Source organism: Ischnura elegans, chromosome 2 (assembly GCF_921293095.1).
Source record: "Ischnura elegans chromosome 2, ioIscEleg1.1, whole genome shotgun sequence".
NCBI lineage: Eukaryota > Metazoa > Arthropoda > Insecta > Odonata > Coenagrionidae > Ischnura > Ischnura elegans.
In genome coordinates this window covers 102,814,849-102,841,445 of record NC_060247.1, presented here as the reverse complement: position 1 = coordinate 102,841,445, position 26,597 = coordinate 102,814,849, and the positions used below count along the sequence as shown (strand labels likewise).

The following is a 26,597-nucleotide window of genomic DNA, read 5'->3' as shown; positions in this document are numbered from 1 at the left end:
TATACATATGTAGGTACTGTTAAGTGCAAGGGCGTACCCAAGATCAAAACTAGGGGGGAGGGGGGCAAGCCATGGTTGTTCAAGTTGTAGGTAAGATTTCAGCATGGAAAAGGTGAATGAAACCAACATTTTAAGGAAACTGTAACAGTTCTCTATTAGTTTTTAAACTTATTTGCTTGAAAAAATATTATTTTCCTCAAAGACATTTGCGATTTTTGCTTCTAGGAGGGGCAGCTGCCCCCTTCTGCCCCTTGCTGGGTACGGCCATAGTTAACTCTTTTTCTGTTTCAGTCCAGTTCTTCAATATCATTACTCATTTTGTTATTAACCTCATTAAATTGTCAAAAGTTCATAAAATAATCCATTATTTATCTTTCTGTATTCAATATTTATGGAAAAATATACTACCTTTTATTCCTAATAAATTATCTCCTATGTGAAGAAGCTTTCATAAAATTTCAGTTTTACTGCATTGCGATAAATTTTTTAAAATGAAGTTTACTTTATTTTCATAGCAGGTAATTGGGCCTATCAATGCCAATGCTTCAGTGGCTAAATCTGCCTCTGCGTCCTGGAGGCACAATATGACATTTATTAACCCTTAAGTTAGTTGCTGAAAAATCCGTTGAAAAATGTCATCTTGTGCCCTGAAGATAGTGGCAAGCATAGCCACTGAAATTTTGGCATTAATATCAAGCCCAATCACCTGGTGTGAAAGCCAAGAAAACTTCATAAATACGTCGATCCACAAAGAAAATATAAAATCATATATGTAATGCAATATCTTGTAATCTGTTGCAGGTATTACCAAAAAACTGAGGGGTTTTTGTTTTGAAATCAAATAGTATCGATTTGCTGTCTGAAATTTGGTCCAAGAGTCAATCTTAGGTGGAACAACCCACTTGAAAATCATCCCATGAAAACAAAACTCTTGCTTGAGACCTGGGACCAAGAACTGATGAAAGGAACCAAACCTGGATTTATAACCAATAAAATAGCAGAAATGACCTCTCCTTGATATGTAACTATAAAGGTGGAAATGTAAGACGCACCTGTAAAAAGAAATTCATTATCTTCATCAGTGTTCATGGTTACAACGTAATCACCAGCTGAGTGAACTGCCAAAAAAGAGCCAAGAAATCCATAGTCAGAAACATTTTCTTTCTTGTCCTTATCCTGTTTATTCTTCTCATCTTTGACTTTAATGCCTTGAGTAAGGCAATGGCACCAGACCTAATGACAACATAGTGTATTAAAATAAGTGCATAATACTGAGTGTTTCAAGAGAAATCTGCAATACTTCAGGAGGTGGTAGGGGAGACAATTTGAAGCACTTTTTGTCCTATAAAAATATGGAGCAACACTTTATAATTACTGCTCTATAACAACGCAAACATTTTGTAGATGCACTTTGCAGTTATCATGAAAATGCTGAATAATGTGATGTGCCGTGATGGAAGGGATCTAAAACTTGTGCAGATTGTGCTTCAGATATGTTTCGTTCATTTTATGCAATCCACAAAGAGAATAGCAAATATTTATTTTCAAAAATTTTTATGTTATTTCTTAAAATAAAGCTTATATATGCATATGTATTGTGAAAAATATGCCCTTTTTAACCTTCCGTCGGGAGCAATGGATCTAACATGCACAGCGCAAGAGTTTTTTTCATTTCTCCATGCCATTAACCCTTAGGCTGCGGGAACGTTTTTAAACGTTCTGCATGGTGAGTGCGGGAAAAACGTTTTTCTACGTTTGACCAGATTTTCTTACCACTGGCAGACTTTCCTCAGGATTTTATTGCCATCCTTTCCGCGGTTGCTTGAACTCGGCCCAACCTAGTGGCAGAGAGCACAAAGGCGTCTTTCGAGGACTGGATACCCTCACCACGGGGAGCGCTACCCAGATTATCCCTTCTTCGAGAGAGAGGTCTCTCTGCTCTCCGCGGCACATTCACGAAGAAAACAATTCCAATGAATCCTTACATTTCCTAGGAATTTTTTAATCTTGTCATTGTCCATTAGCCGGGGAAACTTATTTGAAAGCATTGGTTATTCTTTCTTATACTTTCGGTGGTGGGTTTGTCGCACCTGCGTAATTACCAAGGACATTTCTTTCCTTTGAGTATTATAATCTCGTTCTGGATTTCCCACTGAATGGGTTTCCCTTCGAATATCCTGTCTTTTCCACATGCTCTATTGATCTTTGCTCAGTTTTTCCAGAGTTTCGGTGGTGTACGTTTGCTCCTAATCAAGTACCTACTCGAGTGACTACATTTTGTGAATCTCTTCATTTATTTTCACTATGGATAGTGAAAATTTGCCATCTCGGCCAAAAAGGAGAAAGGTTTCTCTCGAGAATGATGTTCTCAATATTCTATTCGACTCTGATTGTGACAGTGAGGACGAAAATTTTTCCGATGTGTCTGTGTCTATCAGGGATACTGAGACGGATGAGGATGATGCAAATGAATCCGGCGATGGTGGTCCATTCAATTTGGCTGAAGACATTGAATCCGCATCATCTTCTTGGTCCAGGACTGATGATTTTACTCCTCATATTTTCCAGTTCGATAGCTCCTCATCTGGTGTAATATCGGACCACCTTCATGAGAATGCCTATTATAACCTTTATTATCCATTACCTTTACCTACCGCATCCAAACATACGTTCCGAATGCTCCCCAAAGTTCAAATCGGCTGAAGTATGGTTGAAATATTGAGGAATATGGTTAAAAATCAATGGATTTTTTTACTGTTTGATATCAAATCGCTCATAAAAATGTCATGCTGGCCAAATTTGAGGAAAAAAATTCATTTACATTTAATTTAGAAAAAGTAACGTTCAAATATTTTAATTCCAATTATGATTCTTAGAAAGGGCTCAATTGTATTCATGGTCTGTCGTCAGGGGGTAGGGTGGGTAGTCCCGGATTATGAGGGTCCACTACCTGCTAGACACACGCCCGGGGTCGACGGAAAAATATCTTCCCCGCTCATTTCCCGCACACAGTGGCAGAAAAATTTTGACGCTCCCGCAGCTAAAGGGTTAAGCGGCATAGACTCTTGCTGTTTATACCTGTAGTAGCTCTTTGTTTTGACATACTCTATGCAGCCTTTTGCTTTTTGCATTTATGCTGACAGATCAGTGGTGGAACATTTATCATAGTTAAAAAAAAATAATGGCACAGTAAAGCAAAAGAAAAGCATTATTAGCTAAATAAGTCAACAAAATAAAAAACACTGATCTTATAGAATTTACATGCTAAAATACATTACATACAATGATACTTCATAGCCTAAAAAGCACATTAAATCACACCATACTGGATCGATCCGGGGTCATATAACGGTGTGTGAAGGGGTTTATGCATAGCAAATAAGACATCATTTAAGTGTTCGTTTACACTAATAATGGTGCTTTAAAATTTAAAAAAAGGTGTACCACTGAGCCATAGCTAAGATTTAATAATGTTTTTAAACATCTGTGCCCAGTGGCAGAGCAAGGGGGGATTTTTGGGGATAAACCTCCCTCCCCAGAGCCCAGAGAAATACATTTAAGTTTAATCCATTTTACTTAATTGGACTAAGATTACTTAGAGAATAGTGCTAGGATTGATAAAATATCCCCCAGAAAGCCGTAAAACTCGCCATTTTGAACCATTAATCTTAACATTATTCTGGAGGAGGGCCCCAGCAAATCCCGCTTACCCAGGAGGATATGCAATACCCCACACTCCTAAGTATTAGTTGCACCTGAAACTCCCCTAGCCTTAATTCACAGCTGCGCCCCTGTCAGACACATTGCGCCTGAATTCAGCAGCAAACAACTTTTACTTGGGCATATTGCGGCATATTGTGCCTGACGGAAGGTTAAGTGGAAATGTCTACAATTATTCAAAGTCCGCTGTGAAAATAAATGCCATTCTCTTTGAGGATACCTCGAGCACATTATCACAAGCTCCAGATCCCCCTCACATTTCATTATTTAGCATTTTCACTGTACATAATTTCAAAGTGCATCATAACAACAGAGTACATTCTACAGGACCATTGCATCTGAAATGTCATTAATTATAATAAAAAAAATAATTATGTCTAAATTTATCATGAAAATCCTAACAATTTAAAATTCTTGAAAACAATCAGCTATGATCGCATGTTAAATCCATTGTAAAGTAGGATCTGCTGCATTTGTTTTAAGCCTTGTGGGGCAAGATATAAAAGGGGCAGTTGGGGTTTAAGAGATGTTCTCCATGCCAAGGACATCTTTTACTTGGTCATTAGGAGGCGAAACTTGTGTGGGTACCATCAACACCATACAATCACACACCTTTTCCAACTCTCTGTTTGATTGCCCAGATTACTTGCTGCACACCAATATGGTACATCCAATGACATCCAATCATTGTCCAATTGGATGTCATGATGTCAATCCAATGACGTCATGACATCCAATTGTTCCAATGCAATCAAATTAATGTTGTATGGATTCTGCCAAACATACAAAAGACCTGCGAAGCAACGTTACAGTGATGTCCAACAGTGGACATGCTGGTCCATATTACTCCATCTCTTATGGGTCATTCTCCCACAATCGTACAAAATTGTTCATGGACTGCCATAAAAAAGCCAAAACTGGTAAATCAACATTAAAGTGGCATATTATTTTGTAAACCCTTTTACTAATTTTAGTGACAAATTACCAAAGAAAATAAATTATGTTCCCCAAATTTAATGTCCACAGACTATGATTCATCATGTCCATGGACAGTCCCACATAGATTTTCGAAGAGGTGTTTATGGTATTAACAACCTTTACTAAATAATTTATTATAAAATCTATGATTAAACAAGTAAAAAAATATAAACATTCCTAAATAGTCTTTTTTTGGTTGCTTTATTTCATAATATTTATCATAAAATAAAAAAAACATTTGTCCTAATGAAAAAAGCAATGTCCGTGGCCACACAGGAAAAAGGGAGAATTATTATTCATAGGATATGGTGGCAACGCTGAACAACCAGTATGTAGAGAAAGATATTGTCAGATTTATTGGGTTATTTGATTATATATGTACTTGGTTTAGTGAATGTTTTGATGCTGGAAGAACAATTCTAGTTCAGTATTTTGAAAGAGCCATGATCATCAGTCATGTCCGTGGACAGGTGAAAATTAGTAAAAGTAAAACCTTTTACTAATTACAATTGAGATGATATCTTTGGCAGCTATAAAATGCAATTTCAGTGTATTAAGGACAGTGCTCTAACTTATATTAAGTCCCAACTATAACTTAATTTAGAGGGAATCGTCATGTCTGTAGACATCATGTCCTTGGACATCATGTTCGTGAGATCTGCACTCCATGGACATGACAGATGGTAACGGGCATGATGATACCAACACTAAGACTAGTTATAGAATGTCCAATGACACAGGGGCGCAGCTAAGAATTAAGGCTGGGGGGTCTTTAGGTGCAAATGATACCGGGGTGTGTGGGGGTATGGTATACCCACCAGGATAAGCGGCATAGGTGCGAGATTAATAAATTGCGGAATTTTAAGATAAATGGTTCAAAATGGTGAGTTTTACGGGTTTCAGAGGGATATTTTATTAATCCTTACACTATTCTATTAGTATAATCAATCCAATTAAGTAAAATGGATTAAACTTAAAATTTCCATGAGCTCTGGGGGGGGGGGTTTTATCCCCCAAAACACCCTCCCTCGCTGCACCACTGCAATTATTATTATTATTAAAGTATTCTACCGGTTAAGGTAGGTTTCCATGAAGTATTCAAGAAGTGATCTGGGAGCCTCCCTTTCCTTCCAGCACTGTCTTCTTCAATTCACTGTAAGGCCTACGCTCTTTCAATCTATCTAAAAATCCTATTCTTTTCCTTCCCCTCCCTCATTTCCCCAACATTCTACCCTCCAACACCATTTTCAACATCCCCTCCCCGCTAAGCACTAACTCCATCCATACCTTCTGTCTCCTGCGTATCTCATCCAAAAGCTGCCTCTCCTCGCCAACCATATCCAGCACTTCGTCGTTCCTTTTCCTCTCCGTCCATTTCACCCTCTCCATTCTTCTCCATACCCACATCTCAAATGCCTCCAATCTTTTCTCGTCTTCTTTCCTCAGTGTCCACGTTTCCGCACCGTAGAGAGCTACACTCCAGATCAAACTCTTCACTAGCCTTTTCTTTAAACTTTTACATAACGATCCTCTTAGAAGCTCCTTCCTGTTCATGAACGCCTCCTTCGCTAATGCTATTCTCTTCCTGATGTCCTTACTACTGTATCCGTTTTCCTCTAACGTACTGCCTAAATAGTTGAATTGCTCAACCTGCTCAAGTTTTTCACCACCCACCTTTATCTTGAGTCTCACATTCCTCGCTCGTGATGCTTTACAAAACCGCATAACCTTAGTTTTCTTGTGATTAATCCTCATCCCATACTCCTCGCAACGTTCGTATAACGCATCCACTAGAGCCTGAAGCCCCCTCGCTGACTGGCTGATCAACGCCTGATCATCCGCGAATCTCACTGATTCGAACATCATTCCTCCCACTTTTATCCCAGCTTCTAACTCATCCCACGCTTCCCTTACCATCTCTTCAGTGTACACGTTAAAGAGCAGCGGCGATAGCGGACAGCCTTGCCTCACACCTCGGCCAATGCTTGCCCACCCTGATTCTCCGTCCACTATCCTCACTTGCGCAGTCTGGGCCATGTGCAGATTACGAATCAGTCGTCTATCCCTCCAATCTACACCTATTCTCTTGAGAATATCCATTAACTTTACCCAGTTCACCCTATCAAACGCTTTTTCAAAATCCACGAAACACGCATATACGTCCTGGTCATATTCTAGGTTCCTCTCCACGAGGGACCTCATTATTGCTATTGCATCACGAGTTGACTTACCTCTTCTGAAACCAAACTGATCTTCGCCCAAATACTCGTTTGCCCTCGCCTCCATTCGTCTGTTCAATATCCTCAGCACCACTTTCGCCGCATGCGATATTAGGCTGATAGTCCTATAATCTCCACATTCCACAGCTTTCTTCTTTTTCGGAAGCGGAATTAAAACCGTCTTCACGAAATCCTCCGGCCAACATCCCTCCTCATAGATCCTGCGCACTAGTTCGAAAAACCTTTTCTTACCTTCCTTCCCTAGATTCTTTAGAAGCTCACGGGATATTATCCACGCCTACTGCTTTCCTAGCCTTCATATCACGAAGTGCTCTCTCTATTTCCGAATCTAATATCTCCGGCCCAAGATTATCCTCCTCCACTGTACTTTCCTCCTCTTGAGTCAATCTCTCCGGTCTGTTCGTTCCGTCATACAGGTCCTCCACGTATTCCTTCCACCTACCCTGTACCTCCTCTCGCTCGGTTAGCATCCTCCCATCTTTAGCCTTAATTTTAGACATGGCTTGTCCTCTTTTGCCGCCCGAGAGCGACTTAACTTTGGCATACAACGCACCTACTTCTCCAACCTTATGGAACTTTTCCATTTCCTCGCACTGTCTTTTCCACCAAGCCTCCCTTGCCCACTTAGTTTCCCGTCGTAATCGATTATTCAATTCCCTATACATTCTTTTGCCCTGTTCTGTGTCCATGTTCTTCCACTTCCTCCTCTCCTCCATTTCTTTTACCATTGCCTCCGTTATCCACGGCTTCTTTATCCTTCTACTGTCAGCGTAACCAATTGACTTCTCCGCCGCTTTGACTATTCCCGTTTTAATATTATCCCATTTTTCTTCTACCGTCTTAGTACTTTCAATCTCCCGTATACTAATGTCCACTAGTTCCTGATATTCTCTCCTCATACTCCCCTTCAGGGCTTCTATGTTCCATTTCTTCGTCTTCCTAACTCTTATAAGTCTTTTGAATCTTACGTTGCATTTCATGAGCACTAGATTGTGGTCCGAATCTGCATCCGCTGCAGGGAAGCTGCGCGAGTTTTTCACACTATTCCTAAGCCTCTGTCTTACCATAATGTAGTCTATTTGATACCTCCCTACCTCCCCTGGACTTTTCCATGTGTACCTTCTCCCTTTATGATGATTGAACCACGTGTTTGTGATGAGTAATTTGTTTCTCCTACAAAATTCGGCTGCTTTCTCTCCCCTGTCGTTCCGTTTTCCTAGACCAAAATCTCCTATTTCGTTTCCATCCCTGCCTTCCCCGACTGAGGCGTTCCAGTCCCCCATTACTACCAGATTTTTCGTACCCGGTGTGTCTCTAATTATTTCCTCGAGCTGTTCATACACCTCATCTACTTCTTCCTCCCTATGATTGCTAGTGGGCATGTAAACTTGGACCACCACAAGGTTGGTGGGCCGTGTCTCAATTTCTACCACCAGAATCCTATCGCTTACCTGGTCTTTACCTACCACACGCTTACCCATCTTCCCGTTTAATACTAAAGCTACCCCTCGCTGGCTTTCTTCCCCTCCACTATATATAACCCTATACCCATCACTCCAATAGTCTCCCCCCTCCCTCCACCTCACCTCGCATAATCCTAAGATATCTATCCTCCCTTTATCCATTTCCCTTTTGATATTTTCTAATTTCCCCGCCCTCATCATAGTCCTCACATTCCACGTCCCTACATTTACAGCCGAATTCTTCTTCTCCATCTTCTTCTTGGCTTTCTTTTCTTCTTTCTTCATTGCTGCTGCCACTGATGGTGATGATGATAAGTCTCTGCAAGGATTTCGCGTGTTGACGACCCCGAGGACCTTTCCGACCTCGCTGCCGTGCCCGACACCCGCCCTTTGCGGACGGGTCCCGGACGATGAGATTCCGAGGCTCATTTGGTTGTACTCCATGTGTTCAGGGAAGAAATAGTTGGTAGGGTTTCCCACTTCCATTCCAACAGTGTTTTTCACGTGACACCATCACGTGGACTACCTTTCGTCTGGCTCCTACCCTTCGACCTATCTGGCATGGGTGGCCCTACCGGGAATAATTTAGAATTAATCCCGCCAGTGCAGCTCTAGGGGTCATAGGAACGCGCAAGCCTTTCCACTGCGACAAGGTTGTAGCCCAACGGAAAGGACCACTGCAATGACAAATTTAAAAAAAATTCTCATGAGTAAACACAATATTCCTCTTCTGCTATGCCCATGGACATACATATCGTGTCTGTAGACAGCACAAAAGTAAAAATAAAAAAAATTGTAAATATTAAAAACAATCTCTGCTGCTTACATCATTAAATTATTTGATTGACAAACTGTAATTACACAATTTTGGTTCTCAATAAACAAAAATTAGTTTTTTAAATTTTGCCTGTAGAAAATTTAAGTTTTTTGGAGTTGACCCTTACATAATATCTTCACAAAATCTAATGAGTTGATGCTGGATGTACTAATTTCCGGTTTTTGGTAATCACCAGCCACAAACAAAGTAAAAAAATTCCCCTGGACCACGAATCAAACCACAGACCTTTGGCTTTCCGGGCCACTGCACAGACCACAATGCTATCCAGGTTCCTTAATTTCTATGGCAATTGTACCGAGGCTCATGGTACTAGATGATGGGCCCTGGGGTCCATCAAGGATGGCAATGCAAGGAAGAAAGCACTTCAAGGAAGCCACAACTGGTTGAGAGCCACATTTTCCACAAAGTTTCATACAGTGGAACCTCGTTAAAGCGAGTACGGGCTATAGCGACAACCCCGCTATTACGAGAGATAGCCGATGCACCGTCAATTGACCCTATAATAAGCGTGTTAAAAAATTCGTTTTTACGAGACCCTTTTGTTGTTGGCTCTCGCTATAGCGAGGGTTTCACCGCCGGAAGAATTTCATCAAGACTCCTTAACCTCTGTAATTGCTAGCGATCTGTTAGAAATGAAGCTAATGGAGTGCTCAGTCTCAAATTTATGTGGTAAACTGTCGTTCGATAAATGTAATGATTGACGAAACAATGCTTTGCATGATTTTTATTCAGTGCGGCGCTCATAAATTGTTTGAATAGTTGGTCGTTATTTGAGTAAGGAAATTTAGTGATGCAAAAAAACATCGCCTTTCGTCTGGATTTACGCTTACGTTTATCGGATAGATGTTTATCTGTCGCCGTACCACTCCTGTTCCTGTATATCTGTTCGCAACAGGTATATTGGCTATTATTTGCTCCACCTCCGGTAAAGCGACAATTCGCTATAGCGAGTGTTTATTCGTGCACCGTGGGGTGTCGTTATATCGAGGTTGCACTGTATTGTGCTTATGCTACTAATGACATTCCCTCATTGCCCACTCATGTTAGAAACAAGATGCTCAATCCATTCATGATCACTGTCTTAGAAATGTTTTCTTTGGTTTCTGTTTCAAACTCTTTCTCCGCAACAATGGAACCAGTGGTGGATACAGATAGGGGCTGTGCGCCCCCCCCTTGCGGGCCTGCCCTTATTGCCAAACATTGCAGAATTGCAATTATAACTTTTTATATCATAAGTTGGCATTGTCTTGTATACGCAAGTAATAAATTTAACTAAAATTTTCTTAAACTCTATGCATGGACTTGATTATTTTTTATTAGGATGAAAGTAAAGGTAACTCAAGATATGTTTTGCGCCCCCCCCCCTTGAGTTTATTTTTTTTATTCGCTACTGAATGGAACCTATTACCTACATTGTAAAACCTACAAGCTATTTTGAGAAGGGGAAGGGGACATAGATGAGGTGGAGTAGAAGAGTGTTCGTAGAAATTGTCAATGAAGTTGTGGTACCATTCAACCGGCACTCTGTCTTGATGCGGCATCCTTGCTCTTCCCTTGCCAGAACCATCGAGAGGACAGGGGAAGTTTCGAGAACCCTCTTCCAGAATATTCAATGAGGGATATACATATATAAATCAATGCCAATCACTGTCAAAAGATACCATAGAGACACTGAGAAATGAAAGGTGTCCAAATGAGAGTAATTGTTTACGGGTGAGAGCAATTGTAAAGGAATACTAAAAAATGTTATCATTGACGCACAAGCAAGATTCTCAGTGCCTTCTCCCAATAAGTGATAACCCAACAAAAGATTTGTTCCAATGACAGATTATCAACATTGAAAAGTATTTTCTCAAGCAATGAATGTTGGTAAGTGAAGTTTCAAATTCCAACACATGTATTCATACTTCACATATTTTCACTTATTTCATACTCCATCTTAAAATTAGCAATAAATTCAAAAGTGGTGCTTTCTTGAAGTACAAATGGACTCTCTCCAGCATTTTGGCTATACTTACTACCAAAAATCACCTGTATCAGTCATATTGCATAGTGAAGGAAAGACAAACCTGTATGTTACCACCTTCCACAGATACCAAAAGAGTGCCAACATCAGGAAGGCATTGGCGTGCATTAAGAAAAAGAAGATTGTAAATGACCACAGGCTTGATAGAAGCTTGCTCTGGTGGTAAATCAATTGGCATGGAAGACATTCTCTTCAACTTCTGTGATGAAAAGGATAGTAATTTAAGCTCCGAAGCTTTGGGAGGTGAAGATGTGGAAGCATCTGATGAAATTGATTTTGAGGAAACAATTGATTCTGACTTCACTGTTCCCAAAGAAGTTGGAGCCTGTAAAATCCATAAGCTTCATTTCAATCATTTTTCTACTAAATATTCCAAAATAAGCTCCTACTTGGAATAAATAATTTGCATAAATATTAATGTATGTAAATCAGGGTGGTCCTTATTTTTAAAGTTTCCGCTACACTTCAAGCAGCAACTAATATTCTAACAACATCCAGACAAAATTGTTGCCGTTAACATATGACATCCAATTTATCCAATGCAATCCAATTAACATTGTATAGATATCTGCCAAATATCCAAAAGACCCACGAAGCAACATTACAGCAATGTCCAACATTGGACAAGCTGATCTATATCACACTATCTCTTACATGTCTTCACAATATTAATGAGTTGATAATGGGTGTGCTTATTATGGTTTTTGGCATTCCCCAGACACAAACAAAGCAAAAAAATTCCCCTAGACCGGGAATCAAACCTTTGATTGGTGAAGACCGGGAATCTGGACCTTTGGCTTTCCTGGCCACTGCACAGACCACTACGCTATCCAGGTTCCTTAATTTCTATGGCAATTGTACTGAGGCTCATGGTACTAGATGATGGGCCCAGGGGTCCATCAAGGATGGCATTGCAAGGGAGAAAGCACTTCAAAGAAGTCACAACTGATTGAGAGCCTCAAAACTGCACTAAAGCCGTGCAAAGCGAATATGTATTGCACATATGGCACCTGCAAGTGTAGTGTTCTGCGCGGTGGCACAGAAAGCCAAAGGTCCGTGGTTTGATTCCTGGTTAGGGCAATTTTTTTCTCATGGCAATTCATGAATATTTCACCATCGTTCACGTGGCAGGATTTGAAATTCTACACAAACAAAGCATTTGCACTCTTCAATTCTAAACAGAACATACACGCTACCCATAGATACTGTTCGGAATAACAATTTTTTAATACCACAGATATTATGACTTGGATATCTATGCGATATTTACAACTCATTGTGGATGTTACAAATAGCATATCTCAGTAATGTTATCAAAATATCCATAGAGCAATAGCAACGTGTTTTGGATATATCAGCCTTATTTAGATATCCAATGGATATCAACTGCTGCTAGGGGCAAAAATGCCCATTGGCATGCACTGTTTTTACTAATCGTGAGAATATTTACCATCGAAGTATTCATGGATGTCTTTATAGATACTGTCTTTTTTGAGGGTGTGCCAGTGCCTTTATGACTTTTTACCAAGGAGAGCCTGGTGTCACTTGCATATGGGTTCTCCAGAAATTCACCTCCTGCCGGCCTCTTTTTCTTAAATTCCAATTTCATTCTAGGTAGAATAAGGTAGTAATTTTTATTATGGATTTCTTTTCTTATACTTATCAGTTTAAAACCCTTACACTTCAATTTATTTTCTGAATGTTGTCCTTCTATGCTCTTTATTTTTTCTGCGGTGCTTTTCAAATGGAATTGTAGGTAATGAAATGATATTTTGTAGTTTGTAATCAACATACCTAGAACAGTGAAATAAAAGTGATTAATAGACATTGAGAGCAGAGCTATCACTACTCATATAACATCATTTTATAACATCCAATGCATCATATTTCATGAAATATGATTTCTTGATGTCATTATGGATGTTAACTAACTTACAAAATATTTACGTATATTGTTCCCCCAAATAGTGCTAATTTTATGTAAATCTGATGACGAGGCAGTGGCGGCGCGTGCGTTTACGCATGTTAGCAAGTGCACACCCAAAGATAAATGAATTATAAAAGAAAACTATTCCTTTGCAACGAGAAGGATAAAAATCCTGTCTGCATATGCTAGAAACATGAACGCTACAGCTATCTCCTTTTCGAATTCACCGCTCTACAAGTGTGCGATCTAGTGGCATCACGCCGGGCCAAAGGCATTGACCGGGCGCATTTTCGGTCTATGCGATCGCTTGAGGGTGCTCTGGCGGGACGAAGTATGCGGGGGGGTATATGCAGTTCAAATGGGTGATGGGAGCAGACTCAAAACGATGCGAGTGCGCAGGCGCATGTTTTTGGTGAGTGACTCGCAGGTAGTGTAGTGGTGTAGCCGCCACGTACACTACCTGCGCCCAGGATCCTAGTCCGTCTACAGAGTCATCTGTATGGCCGTTTTCTACACTACTTCCTCATAGGGTGTAAGGAAAGGAGAATGAATTTCGCCTACCGTCACTTGTAAAGGCGTGTTTAGAATAATTATTTTCATTCATGCTAATATTATTTCTGTTCATGCAATTTTAAGGTTAGAATATGCCAGTTATATGTTTTGCTTGCGATGTATTCTATTACGACGAAATATGATGCTCATGGATTAGCATTAACATAATATAATTAAATCATCCTATATCTGCTCTAATGCACACCCTAGATAAATTACCACCAGCCGCCACTGTGACGAGGTACACTTGTTATTGCAGGATTTGGAATCAGATGTTCATGATGAGCTAGACTCGTCATTTCAGAGCAAGAGGAACTCGGATCTAGATGAAGCATCTCATAAATTGGCCCCCCCAGAACTCTATCCATGCATGTACTCCATTACAAATCAAAAAGAGATTTGAATCGTTAACACTTAGAGGGTGGACTGTTTCAGCACGTTCCCTGTGGAGATGAGTTTCCCTTCCCGGATTCAGACTGTGGAGGTGCCAAACAGTGGGTCACGAGTACACTCCATCCTGTGCAGCATGATCCACTGGTGAGTCACCCATAGGCTCATCTTGCAGCCGCTGCCCGGAGGTGATACCACTCTTAGGGGCCTTTTGCCGATGGGAATGGGTAGAACATTGTGCAGCCACCATCTGAGGCTGGAGGGAATAAAGGCTGGGGGGGGGTTTAGGCGCAACTAATACCGGGGTGTGTGGGGGTACGGAATACCCACCAGGATAAGCGGTAGGTGCGAGATTAATAAATTTCGGAATTTTAAGATAAATGGTTCAAAATGGTGAGTTTTATGGCTTTCTGAGGGATAATTTATTAAACCTTACACTATTCTATTAGTAATATCAATCCAATTGCATAAGTAAAATGGATTAAACTTAAAAATTTCTCTTAGCTCTTTTGTCCCCCAAAAACCCCCCCTCACTGCACCACTGCACCTGATGTCACTTTAACTACATCAGAGCTAATTCTGTCTAGAAGTACTTTTTGCTTAAAATCACTCAGAAAGTCACGTACATATCCAGTTAGCTACAGTTTCGTTTAATCTAGTGGTACAAGCACACTGACGAGGCGAGTATGACCCAGCAGCGACATGAGGTTCATCCCACCAGTGGGTCAAACTTAACTTCCGGTTACACTACATAAGTAACCACGTGCAGTGGCGCAGCGAGGGGGGGTTTTGGGGGTTAAAACCCCCCAGAGCTCAGAGAAATATTTAAGTTTAATCCATTTTACTTAATTGAATTGATATTACCAATAGAATAGTGTAAGGATTGATAAAATATCCCTCAGAAAGACGTAAAACTCACCATTTTGAACAGTTTATCTTAAAATTCCGCAATTTATTAATCTCGCACCTACTGCTTATCCTGGTGGGTATTCCATACCACCACACACCCCGGTATTAATTGCACCTAAACCCCCCCAGCCTTAATTCCTGGCTGTGCCCCTGACCACGTGTAGACGCAAAGAGTTTTACGTCTCTATTACGTTCTAATTCCACCAAATGGTGACAGCCGCATAATGCATAAAAATACATAATGAATTTGTGTTTGCACAAGCAGGAAGTAGAGTATGACCCACTGGTGGATCACGGTATAATAAAAGTGGTTCCCTTGCCCCTGGAGGGCCATTTTCCTACAGCTTTGAGAATTTGCCAGTAACGCTCTACATATGAGGGGGTGAGAAGCCAATGGGTTTGAGTAATTATTTTTTGTAAACAGAGTAAGGTACAGAAATTGATAGAAGAATCATACACAAACTTGGTGCCCAAGGGATTTGAGTAAGTCCTTGTTTTGTGCTGACATCAAGTGGAAAATCAAATGCACTGCTCTGAAATGCTGAAACTAAGTTGAACTAAATCTAAAATCTAGTTGATCCAGTTTGTTTTCTTTACCTAAATTTTTTACCACACTTTTTTTAGAAAATAAATCATTTGTACCATCTAATAAAAATGCACTTCTCACCCCCTTATATTACGTTGCATTTATTTTTATTTTATATAAACTTTAATTCTTCAAGGATAGGTAGGCTCATATAAAATTAAATTATATTCCAGATAGCACAAAATAAGAGAGTTATCCATTTCTTATGGTTTTCTTACGGAAAAAATTGATAAGCAGCTTATCGTAAGTTAAGGAGCTTATTTAAGGCAAGGGTAAGATATTAGGGAAGAATTGGTAAGGAATGGCATCAAATATCCTCAGATAACGTAAGTCACTTCTGTTGGAGCACCAAAGCCAACTGAACAGCGTACTTCACATGCTGCGCTGCTCATCCTGACATGAATTTAAAGCCTACCAGTGAAATTCAGTGAGTCTTTGTAAGAGCTTAACAACTGATAACAGATTTTCCGAGGTTTTTCCTAAAATAGAAAAAAATTAACGACTGCAAGCAACTGGCTGGTGAAGATACAAAGCACAATACAAGTACTTTATCCTTGTGGGGGAAAGAAAAAAAAATAACACTCGGGAGAAGCAAACGTGTGACCTACACATCTGCAGCTCTAACGTTTATGAATTTTAATTTATGGTATGATAACCCGATGAATACAGAGATTCCTTCCGGCATTTTTATATTCTACTTCATTATTCTCGTGAAATTAGTTTTTCTTACGACCATCGTTCTGCCATCTGATAGAAGAAACATGTGGATGATTTTCAAATTATGGCTGTATGATATTTCTACTCATACTATAGAAGCACCGAGAATGGAAAACTTATTCTTATACATTAATCCCTTAATGAATACTACTCTAAAACATGGAATAAAAACAACATTTATGGAAGTGCTGAAAGTTTGGCATCCATTTTGTCATTACTCTGGATGTTTGTCGGCCTGGCCGTAAGAAACCCATGACAAGCTTACTTTATAAGTGCCATCTTTTATTTCTTCCTTTTACCTTATCTCAATGACATAATGTGCTAGCTGGGATGTTTTACTTGGGTAAGAAGATATTTTAATTTTAAACAGTAGGAGATGTAAAATTACATCATCTCATCCCATTTAATTGTCACCATAGGCTGCTATTTACCTGTTAAATGGCTTGCCCACATGGTATCGCCTGTATGGTTGTCCTGTCTCCAAACGCCATAATATGAGCTCACCGTTGTAGGAGGCTGTAGCTATTGCCTGTGGAGGATTTGCAACAGCACATACTACATCGTCCGTGTGTCTTGTTTCCCAAGACTTGCCATCAAACACATCTGCTAAATCTGAGCCTATAAATTTAGGTGCGCATCTATAACCAGCAAAATAAAAAATCTTTGGGTCATTCCAAAAGTGCATATTCATCATGAAAAGTGATATGCTCAATCTAGCCCTATCAAATTTCTATAATAATAGGCATACTTAGAGACAATAAATATATTGGTAGGCCATGAAAAAATACCAATATGGACTAGCTCATTGTCATGTGTCGCAAAAGTTGGTCCTCAAAGCTGGGAAATAAGGGGACATTTGAGCATTACATATATAGTTATACAAAATTGGTTCAGAGAGAGACATAAAATTTAAAATTTAGAAAATTTATCAAGCAGACATGTCTAACATGGCAAATTTTCAATTCCTTTTAGCCTTTTTCAAAACTAATTTAAAACTAATTGCAACAGCACATACTACATCGTCCATGTGTCTTGTTTCCCTAAAAAAAACTAATTTAAAGAAACAAATTTTAGTACTCTAATATTACACTTTCACAGCTTTAAAAATATCAGGAAACAAAATATTGGCACTAAGAAAAAAAATAAACTATTCATTATGCCCTCAAAATACCATAAGCAGTATTTATTTATAAAGGCTATCATGCTCAATATAGAATGTATCACAAAAGGACATATCATCATCCACTTCTCAACATATTGTGAAAATTTGTATTTTTTCATTACCTGCCTCAGCCTTAGCAATGGGTGGTGTAGTATCATTTAATCAAGTCTGTTATGCCTAGAAAAGTGTAATTTACTGCAGCATATCTTGTGCAAAATAATTTTGGTATCGTTAATATCAACTATTGAGGCCAAAGCCTGGCATTTAAAACATGTGCAAAACAACAGGAGCTAATGGGAAAGATCCTCCGACTGCAACTGATAAACAAGCAATTTATTTTATTTTTTATACCTTAACTACTAAAAATATTTAACTCTTAATTTGATAAATCTTTTGATTTCAATGAAATGCTCTGCAAATAATGTAACTCTCTCACCTTAGGAGTGAGTTTCTCAATTCTGTCTTACTTCTAGCTAAATTTTTAACTTAAAATTTGCAAACATTAATACCTATTATCCAGGATTAAAAAAAACATCAACAATTTTTAGGGATCACCTCATCATTTCATCAAAATATTTCATTTACAAAAACGTGCAATGCGAATCATTGCACATGAAGGCTAGAAATCTCCCAGCAGACCGATCTGTAATGTCATGCTTATCCTCACGATTCTGTGTGTATATATAGTGTTAACTATAATGTATGTTAAGAACACCCTAAAAAATTATACTTTCAATAATATGTACATTGTCATTATACAAAATCTCATAGTGATTTACATCATAATTTAGTACGAACAAATATTGCTAAAAGGGGGTCCAGAGAAATGGGCATAAAACTTTTTAATAATTTGCCTGCTGATCTCAAAAATGTGAATGATGCTATCTTGTTTAAAACTAATTTGAAAAAAATTTTACTGAATAAAATGTATCATTCAGTTGATGAATATCTAGATGATGCTTTTTAACACTTAAATATATATATTCATATTATATACACATATAGTAAATATGTGTATGGGGAAATATACTGTTTGTTATGCTGGTAAATATTTATATGTATGTATGTATTGTGTTATTTAACGTCGCTTATATCTCAGCCATTATTTAATGTACTAGATCATTGGGCAAATAAAATAATAATATGTAATAATAATCATGCGAGAAATTGACATCACCCACCTGGGAATTGTGGGCCATGTAGATCCTATGGATCCACGCCTGTTTTCATCCAGTGCTGGTTCTCCTGAATCCAGATCGGCAAACTCTGTTATATGTCTGTTCCAGCCCACAGCAAGTAACCGATTTTGCAACCATAAAACAGATGTAACTTCACTGTTCAAAGCATAGTTTCTCATGTTATTAAATAACTTTCACATAAGCTCTCAAGTTCATCTCTTCCACCACTAAACCATCCAACTTGTATTCATCAACACATTTGCCAAAAACATTTACATATAAATATTTCATTATGACTTCATCTGAGAGTGGCCTATTTTGACATAAATCAAGCTTTAGGGAGTATTGAGTGGCTCAACATCTAATTATTAGTAATATAATGACTTACCAGTTTTTTTCAATGGTCATGTGCCTGACACAAAGGCCTGAATTGAAATTCCAGATTTTCAAAGAACCATCTCGAGCTCCAGTCACCAAAAACTGATGTGAAGTTGGATCAAAAGCAGCTGCTGTAATTTCTACTGGCATTTTCACTCCATACTCCATTCGGTAATGAGCTTCTATTGTCAATGATAAGCATTTGCCCGTCCAAACATCCCAAATCATTATTGCTGAATCATTTCCGACTGTAACTAGCTGTGTAAGAAAAAACGTACCTAAACTATAGATTACTTTTTTAACCTTGTAATTTTGTTCACCTAAACTCTTTATCAGTACGTACTTCCATAATTATTAACAATTACCTCACTCAACATTTATCACTAATCATTTGAATGGAGTTTAAAAAATTGAGATACCCATATTTTTCTGTTTCATCATTTGTCCCATACTTCCAGGGGCTTATTAAGGTTGTCAGTTTGGAGAAAGATGGATCACAATTAAAATTGATACATATATCCACAGTACCTTGGTAGTATGCAACACCTCTAATCTATAATGCTTGCACAAGCGGCTTTCAGATATTCTCCAAATATCTAAAAGCACTGTTTTATGAGCAGGTGAAAGAAAAACTGGCATAATTTTATTGAAGAGCCACCTTAATGGTTACTGTCTTTTCTATAGTGACTCAAGCTATGGGTTGGTGGCTTAAGAATAATAGGCCATCAGCGATGAGACTGATTTTTTCAAAGAGTATTGCTGGTAAGGCCATAAGGAGCATGTTGGTATTACAGCCAATAATTTACTCTGCTTTCAATGCACTTAACACTAGAAGGACGGCAGGGGTCATTTGACCAATTTTCAGAATTCAAATTAATTTTTCCCTTATTAATTTTTTTTTTTAATTTGAAACTTTTTCATTTTCTTCATTTTGGTCTAAAATTTGATATATGTATTAGTGTAAATTCAACTATTGTGTTTTGTTTTTAATTTTTATGACAGGTTATTCCTAGAAGGGCGGCTGGGGGTCATTTGACCCTTAACTTGTTGCTAATTACTAAGCAACATGAACTAAGACAACAGTATTTCCGAAACAAATAAAAGAAAACCAGAGACCATACTATTTCATAGTAAAAACAAAGTGGGTGTAAACATGATGGATAGTAGATATATCCATTTATTTACACATCTTCAAATCAAACAAGCACATCCCAAAGGCCACAAAAAATAAAAATGTGCCAAATATCAATGAATTGCACTTATAAATCATCCAATGCATGCCTTAAATGTAAAAAAATATTTTGCAGAAAAAGCATTAAAAAATTACTGTCTAAGGTTTACAAAAAAGTAATTGTAATTGTTAAAATTTGTATGCAAATATTGAAAACCCATTCTAGCTATTGCTAAAATATCAAGCACAAATTTTTTATTGAGTGCATTAATTTTCATGATTAGTTTTGCAATTGACTAATAAATATGGTTTATAGTCTGTATACCGTAGGGTGGCGCACAGGCCCGCCGGCTACCTGAGTTCGTCCCATAGTTTTTATGGTGGCCTTTCCCCCCCTCCACCCCCCCCCCCCCCCCCGGCGCTCATGGCTCACAGACCGACTAAGGTAGCTGGCGGGCCAGTACGCCACCCTACAGTATACAGACTACAGTGGACATGAGAGGCAGACAGAGCATTGAACCAGGCATAGTGATTATTTCTCGTTAGTATCCGTGATTTCTTTTGTATCAGTGGAAGTTCTTGTGAAAGCAGTAGCGGATAGTCACAGATAAAACTCAAGGGGGGGTACAAAAGATATCTTGAGCTACCTATTCTTCTATTCTTTTGTAGTCATGACAATTAAGTCACATGCAAAGTTTAAGAAAGCTTTATATAAACTCATAATACGCACATACAAGACAATGCCATCTTATGATGTATAAAAGTTACAACTGTGGTTCTAAAATGCTAAGCAGTGCAGGCGGGTCTGCAATGGGGAGGGCGTGCACCCCCTGCATTTCCCTATGTATCCACCACTGTGTGACAGTTGAGATGAAAAATGAAGGAAATCATCTATAGAGCAATGGCATGGACAAAATCTCTCGCATTATTGTGCGATTTCGATAAAAGCGGCAGTTTTCTTTTCAGAAATAAAGAAATAAAACTTTGTAAGGTTCACTATTATTTTAGTATGGGCATGACCTGGGTTTTGTAACGTGGTTACATCGTCAGGTGACTGATCTTACATGCATCTTATATTTATACACACATATGACAGTGAGGACATCTATCGGGAAGGGAAAGAACTGGTTGAGAGGGTGGGGGTGGGGGTAAAGCACGGAATGGAATGGGGGGGAAGAGGCAGCCTTGATTTGGGACGAGGGTTTTTCCTGTAAGGATAGGTATCTGACCAGCAAGGGGAGGGTTGGGTTAAAGTGGGTGAGGAGACGTCCATCGTCCATCCTTACTCTACTCTACTCCCTACCGTCCTTAGCTCTCATCTCCTCACCCACTTTAACGATGTAATCATGTTACGAAACCCGGGTCGTGCCCATATTAAAATAATAGTGAACCTTACAAAGTTTTCTTTCTTTATTTCCAACATGGAGAGGTTTCACAAAGTGAAGCCTTAAGTTATCAGTTATAAGTTTTCTTTTCGTTAGAAGTTGCAGAAGTTTGAGGCTGTCCAAGGAAGGTTATAATTTATATGTACCGGCATATTATAAGGACATTTGTACATCTGTAACTGTCCATTGGAAAGGATCATAGTCACCCTCTCATATCTAGAAGTTTTGTGTGTTGCATATACACAAGGATACACAGTATTTCTCAAGCGTTACTGTAATTAACCTACATTTTAGTGCAACTTCCATCACATGCTTAGAAATGTGCTTCAACTAGATTTGGATAATGTTTTCAATTAATATTTTCTCAATATTGCTAATTCGTTTCAAGGATTACTTCGGAATCTCTAAAAAGGTCAGTATAGCCTACGGTCTCATAGCCCTACCCATTTATATTTCATACATATTAAAAATTTTGTTTGCAAGCCCATTTTTCAAGTACATATATGATGATGCAAATATTTGAAAAAAAAACAATTGCTTACGCATTTGAAGAGGGTATTGTAGAGTGCTGTGGTTGCAGCTCGATAATGTGTCGTCCCATCTTTTTTGGTCTTATCTTCAGGAGGACCATATGGTAAAATTGCAAGTTTCAATGATCCCACAATAAGTCTCTTGAATTGGGGATGGAAATACATTGAAATCCAGGGACTTTTCCCAATTTCAGGGCTTAACTTGCTGTAAGACTACAAAAAAATGCAACCATTACATTTTTAATTACAGCTACACCTACAATCACACCTACTGATTAAATCCGTACAAATAGGAAAACATTGTAAATTTTTAATTACAGTCTAGATGTGGGTGTGGCACAAATTAAAAACCCATGAACAACTCAGCTCAAGATTTAGTAATCAAAAAATTAGGCGTTATAAATGAATTTAAAACATAAACACTGATTCAACTAGATTTTGGTAATGTTTTCAATTAAAATTTTCTCAATGTAACAAATTCATTTTAAGGATGACTTCGGAAGCTCTAGTTCAAACTTTGGCTGTTGGTGTGCACTGTCCTGTTGGCGGACAAGTGGGGGTGGGAGGCAGACGGAACATTGAAGTAGGTGTTGTGTGTATTACTCTTTAGTGTCCATGATTTCTTTTGTATCGGCGGAAGTTCTTGTGGAAGCAGTAGCAGATACAGAAAAAACTCAAGGGGGTGGGGCCACAATAGATATCTTGAGCTACCTTCACTTTTGTAGTAATGACGAATAATTCAAGTAAGTCACATGCAAAGAACAATTGGACATATAAATAATAATTTATGACTTCATCATCCAAAATCTAGTCTATTCAGCATTCACAAGTCTCATGAATTGGGGATGGAAATACGTTGAAAGCCAGGTACTTCTCCCAATTTCAGGGCTTAACTTGCTGTAAGACAACAAAAATTGCAACCATTGCATTTTTAATTACAGCTAATATACTGATGTTGGTGTGGCATAAAATAGAAACCTAATGAACAACCCAGCTCAAGATTTAGTCACGAAAAAAATTGGGCACTGTAAATGAATTTAAAACATAAATACTGATTGGTTGGACATACAAATAATAATTGATGTCTCCATCATCATAAATCTAGTCTATGAGAGATATTCATTCAACAGACCTGAAGGAGACTGGTATCTTTATAATTCCAAATTTTAATGCACTTGTCACTTGATATTGAAAGGATATGAGATTCTCCCACAAATATTAGCCCACTGATTGCGGCATCGTGACCAGTGAATGCTGTGATGTGTTTCTTTGGCATATATGCATTCCATACGCGAACAACACAATCGGATCCACCAGTGGCCAGCGTATAACTTTCTAAATGATAAGCGAACAAAAAAAATATTGATTAACCTCGAATATTATTATAGGGGATTCCCCAATTGGCTGCTATAGGTGTTGTCACCATACATGTAGCTACAAATTTGGAGATGTGGGGAGCTTTGGTTCCCCCCTTCTCCAAATTTGTGGCAACATGCATTCCCCTTACCCTGGCCATTGGAATAGACCCTGTAACCACTCCCTTGGCATGAGTTCACGGTCAACTTTTTGCATTACAAATGTTTTTTTAACCAAATATTGTTCTTGATTTTCAATAATTTGCTCTATAATAAGAATTACTAACATATTTATTTGCATTGTGTAATTTTAAATGGATTCCTTGGGCTGATAACAACAACTTTAAAATTTTGTTTAAAAAATGCTTACACACAGAAACAAACGAAGAATTCATTTCAAAGTATTAAAATAATTGTACAAAATGCATCATTGCAAAAACCATTGTCAAAATAACCACTTCACGACGGATTTCAGCAGCGAGGATGATCATAAATGAGCGGGACGGTCGGGCTTAAATTGCCAAGGAGTGGCCCCAAAGTCTCACTAAACTGGGTCTCAGGCCAGGCCTGAATGCATCCAACAATTACTACCTCAATGGTCATTTCCATTGCTCCACGTCAGCTATAGCCGTCGTCTGGTCATTTGCATTGAAAAATCCACGACAGCTATAACCGACATTAGGTTATCTGCATATGAAAATGCTCATTGCCTATGCCCAATGTTTGGTGCAAGGTTAAAGGTTATGTGTTAATTCACTTGATGATCAAAAACTCTAACCACTAGGCAACCATGCTTCCTTGATATCAAACCTTCAAATTTATAACTTTGCAATAGGATTCCTTGTGAATGCAAATACATATTGAGAATGAATCGGTGGCATTTCTACGCCATAGACATTATACAACTAATTGATATATGCCCTAATTAGCAACAGAAATCTATTTTTTTAAAGGAAAGACTAGGTCTGGTTATCTTGAAAAGAACTCTCAGTCAATCCATGTTGCTAAAATATTTCCCAGCAGCAATTATTTTGGAAATAGGGGAAATAATGTGGCATGATTGATGTATTTAACAAAGCTATAGGTCCACGTTTGAAAATGCTACGTAACATGGAAAAAATGATTTGTTTAAAAGACATCAAATTCAAAGCTAAATTCATACTTGCCTTCATCAATGCAAAAGCAGTGCACTCCATTTGGTACATTAAATTCATAATCCACTCTTATTTTTGCCCTCACATCTCTCAGTACGAGTGATTTTTCTGATGCACATGCACAGCAGGATATAAATGAGCGCAAGGTTGGGCAAAATGCTACCTGCTTCACCCATTCCCCTTTAGGGTGACTTTCTAAATATTCCGTAACCAGCAAAAGAGGAAGAACCCCCTGTGAATTCAAGAAAAGAAAACTTAGCCATGGGCTAGAAATCTCAAAATACAGTGAAACCTCGATTTTGCATTCCCCCATTATACATTTTCCCTGATTTTGCACCATTTTTATCAGGTCCCAAACAATACCACCTTTAACCCTGGAACCGTACACCGGGGCACTCAGTGCCCCAGGGAATTTTAACTTTGCCGTAAATTTTATGTAAGGTTTCTTAATTCTCTTATTATATTTGTTAAAATATTAAAACAAGTAAATAAATTAATGTTTTTGCAATAATTTAAGGCCAAAATAATGCGTTTTCAATGTTTTTTGAATAAAAATAAGTTTTTGCATTTTATACGTTGTTAACTCTTAGGGGCACTCAGTACCCCAGTGTACGGTTAGTGTAACAGAAATAGAGGTGTACGGTTGCAGGGTTAAATAATGATACTCTATTCTACAATATCCTCAATTTTGCACTTTTTGTAAGTGGTCCATTCAAAAGTGTAAAATAGAGGTTTCACTGTATGTAACATTTAAATTTGTACTTGAGCTTGATTATACCATGTCTCTGTTATGCAGCATCTCCCAGGTGGCTCAGGAGATTTTTTTGAAAGGATTACTACCTAAATATAGGTTTTATGATGTCATTGACACTCCTAAACTGAAATATCACACCTTAGCATAGGCGGACTTAGGGGGGAGAGGGCATGGGGGCACATGCACCCACCCCCCCAGATACTTAAAAAAAAGACAAATTTTTTTATAGAGTTATCATTACCTTCATTTCGCTTTGTGTACCTATTACGGAGCCTCAATCATTTAATTTGATACTAAAATAAAGAGAATATTTCATACAGAAATAGGGTAGTTTCCTTCATCAAAGAAAACGAAAGGCATTGATTCCGATTCATTACCCACCATTAGTGTATTCATAATACACAAATTATTTGGTTTTTGAAATACCGGTTTAGACGAATGGCAAGGGTCAAATTTTATCCTCATTCGAAAAAGGCCAGATTGGCGCCCATGCGATTCCACTCCACGTGACGTCACAGGGACCTAGTTTCTACACGAGAGGATAGGAGTTATACATCGTCTGAGGTTACCAATGCATGCATGAGGCACAGAGCTCAGGGAAACATGACTTAATAATCACCTATTAAAACTGGCTAAGGTCAGAAAGTTATCTTCGTTTGATAAGGTATAAATAAACCTTTTTTAAGCCAAGCACTACCAGCCAGCAAGATACTCAGCTACCCGCTAGCATCCTGCGTCCTATCAGCGCTCAGAGCCTCGATCAAGGTCACCTCACAAGGCGGGAGGGGGAACCAGAAATGCGTCGCACGGACTTTTTCCCATCATTCCTACTTACGCGTCGCGTTTTCGCGCGTTTGAAATTTTTCACTTTTCATTTAATCGCGAAAAATAGATATCGTCATTTAAATATCTAAAAGCGTGAAATACATACTCCAGGAGTAATAATCTTTCGATTTAGGCAATAAAAAAATAATAGGAAACCACCCTCTTGCTGTTCTTTTGTTTTTTATCTCAAGTATGAGAAGATCCTTATCCCCCCTCAGTAAAAAATCCTGGATTTATCCCTGCTCTTAAGCAAACTTATAAAAAAATAAACTTTCAATGGAGGAAGGAATAGGAAGAATAATGAAATTTTTAAAGAGTTGTTAATTCTTCCTATGGGTATCTAAATATTTATAAATTAG

General features: G+C 38.4%; 1 protein-coding gene across 1 annotated transcript in view; it reads right to left on the bottom strand.

Annotated features, from left to right (window-relative positions):
- LOC124154266 (WD repeat-containing protein on Y chromosome) overlaps positions 1-26,597 on the bottom strand; it is a 42,362-nt gene that overhangs the window by 6,000 nt on the left and 9,765 nt on the right. Inside the window, exons 8-16 of the mRNA XM_046527880.1 lie at positions 24,672-24,891; positions 23,283-23,485; positions 22,163-22,363; positions 19,075-19,322; positions 18,690-18,842; positions 16,778-16,984; positions 12,716-12,875; positions 11,309-11,590; positions 1,053-1,233 (exon numbers count right to left, since the gene is read on the bottom strand). Coding sequence (XP_046383836.1) covers positions 1,053-1,233; positions 11,309-11,590; positions 12,716-12,875; positions 16,778-16,984; positions 18,690-18,842; positions 19,075-19,322; positions 22,163-22,363; positions 23,283-23,485; positions 24,672-24,891 — 1,855 coding nt within the window. The remainder of the gene's footprint in view (positions 1-1,052; positions 1,234-11,308; positions 11,591-12,715; positions 12,876-16,777; positions 16,985-18,689; positions 18,843-19,074; positions 19,323-22,162; positions 22,364-23,282; positions 23,486-24,671; positions 24,892-26,597) is intronic.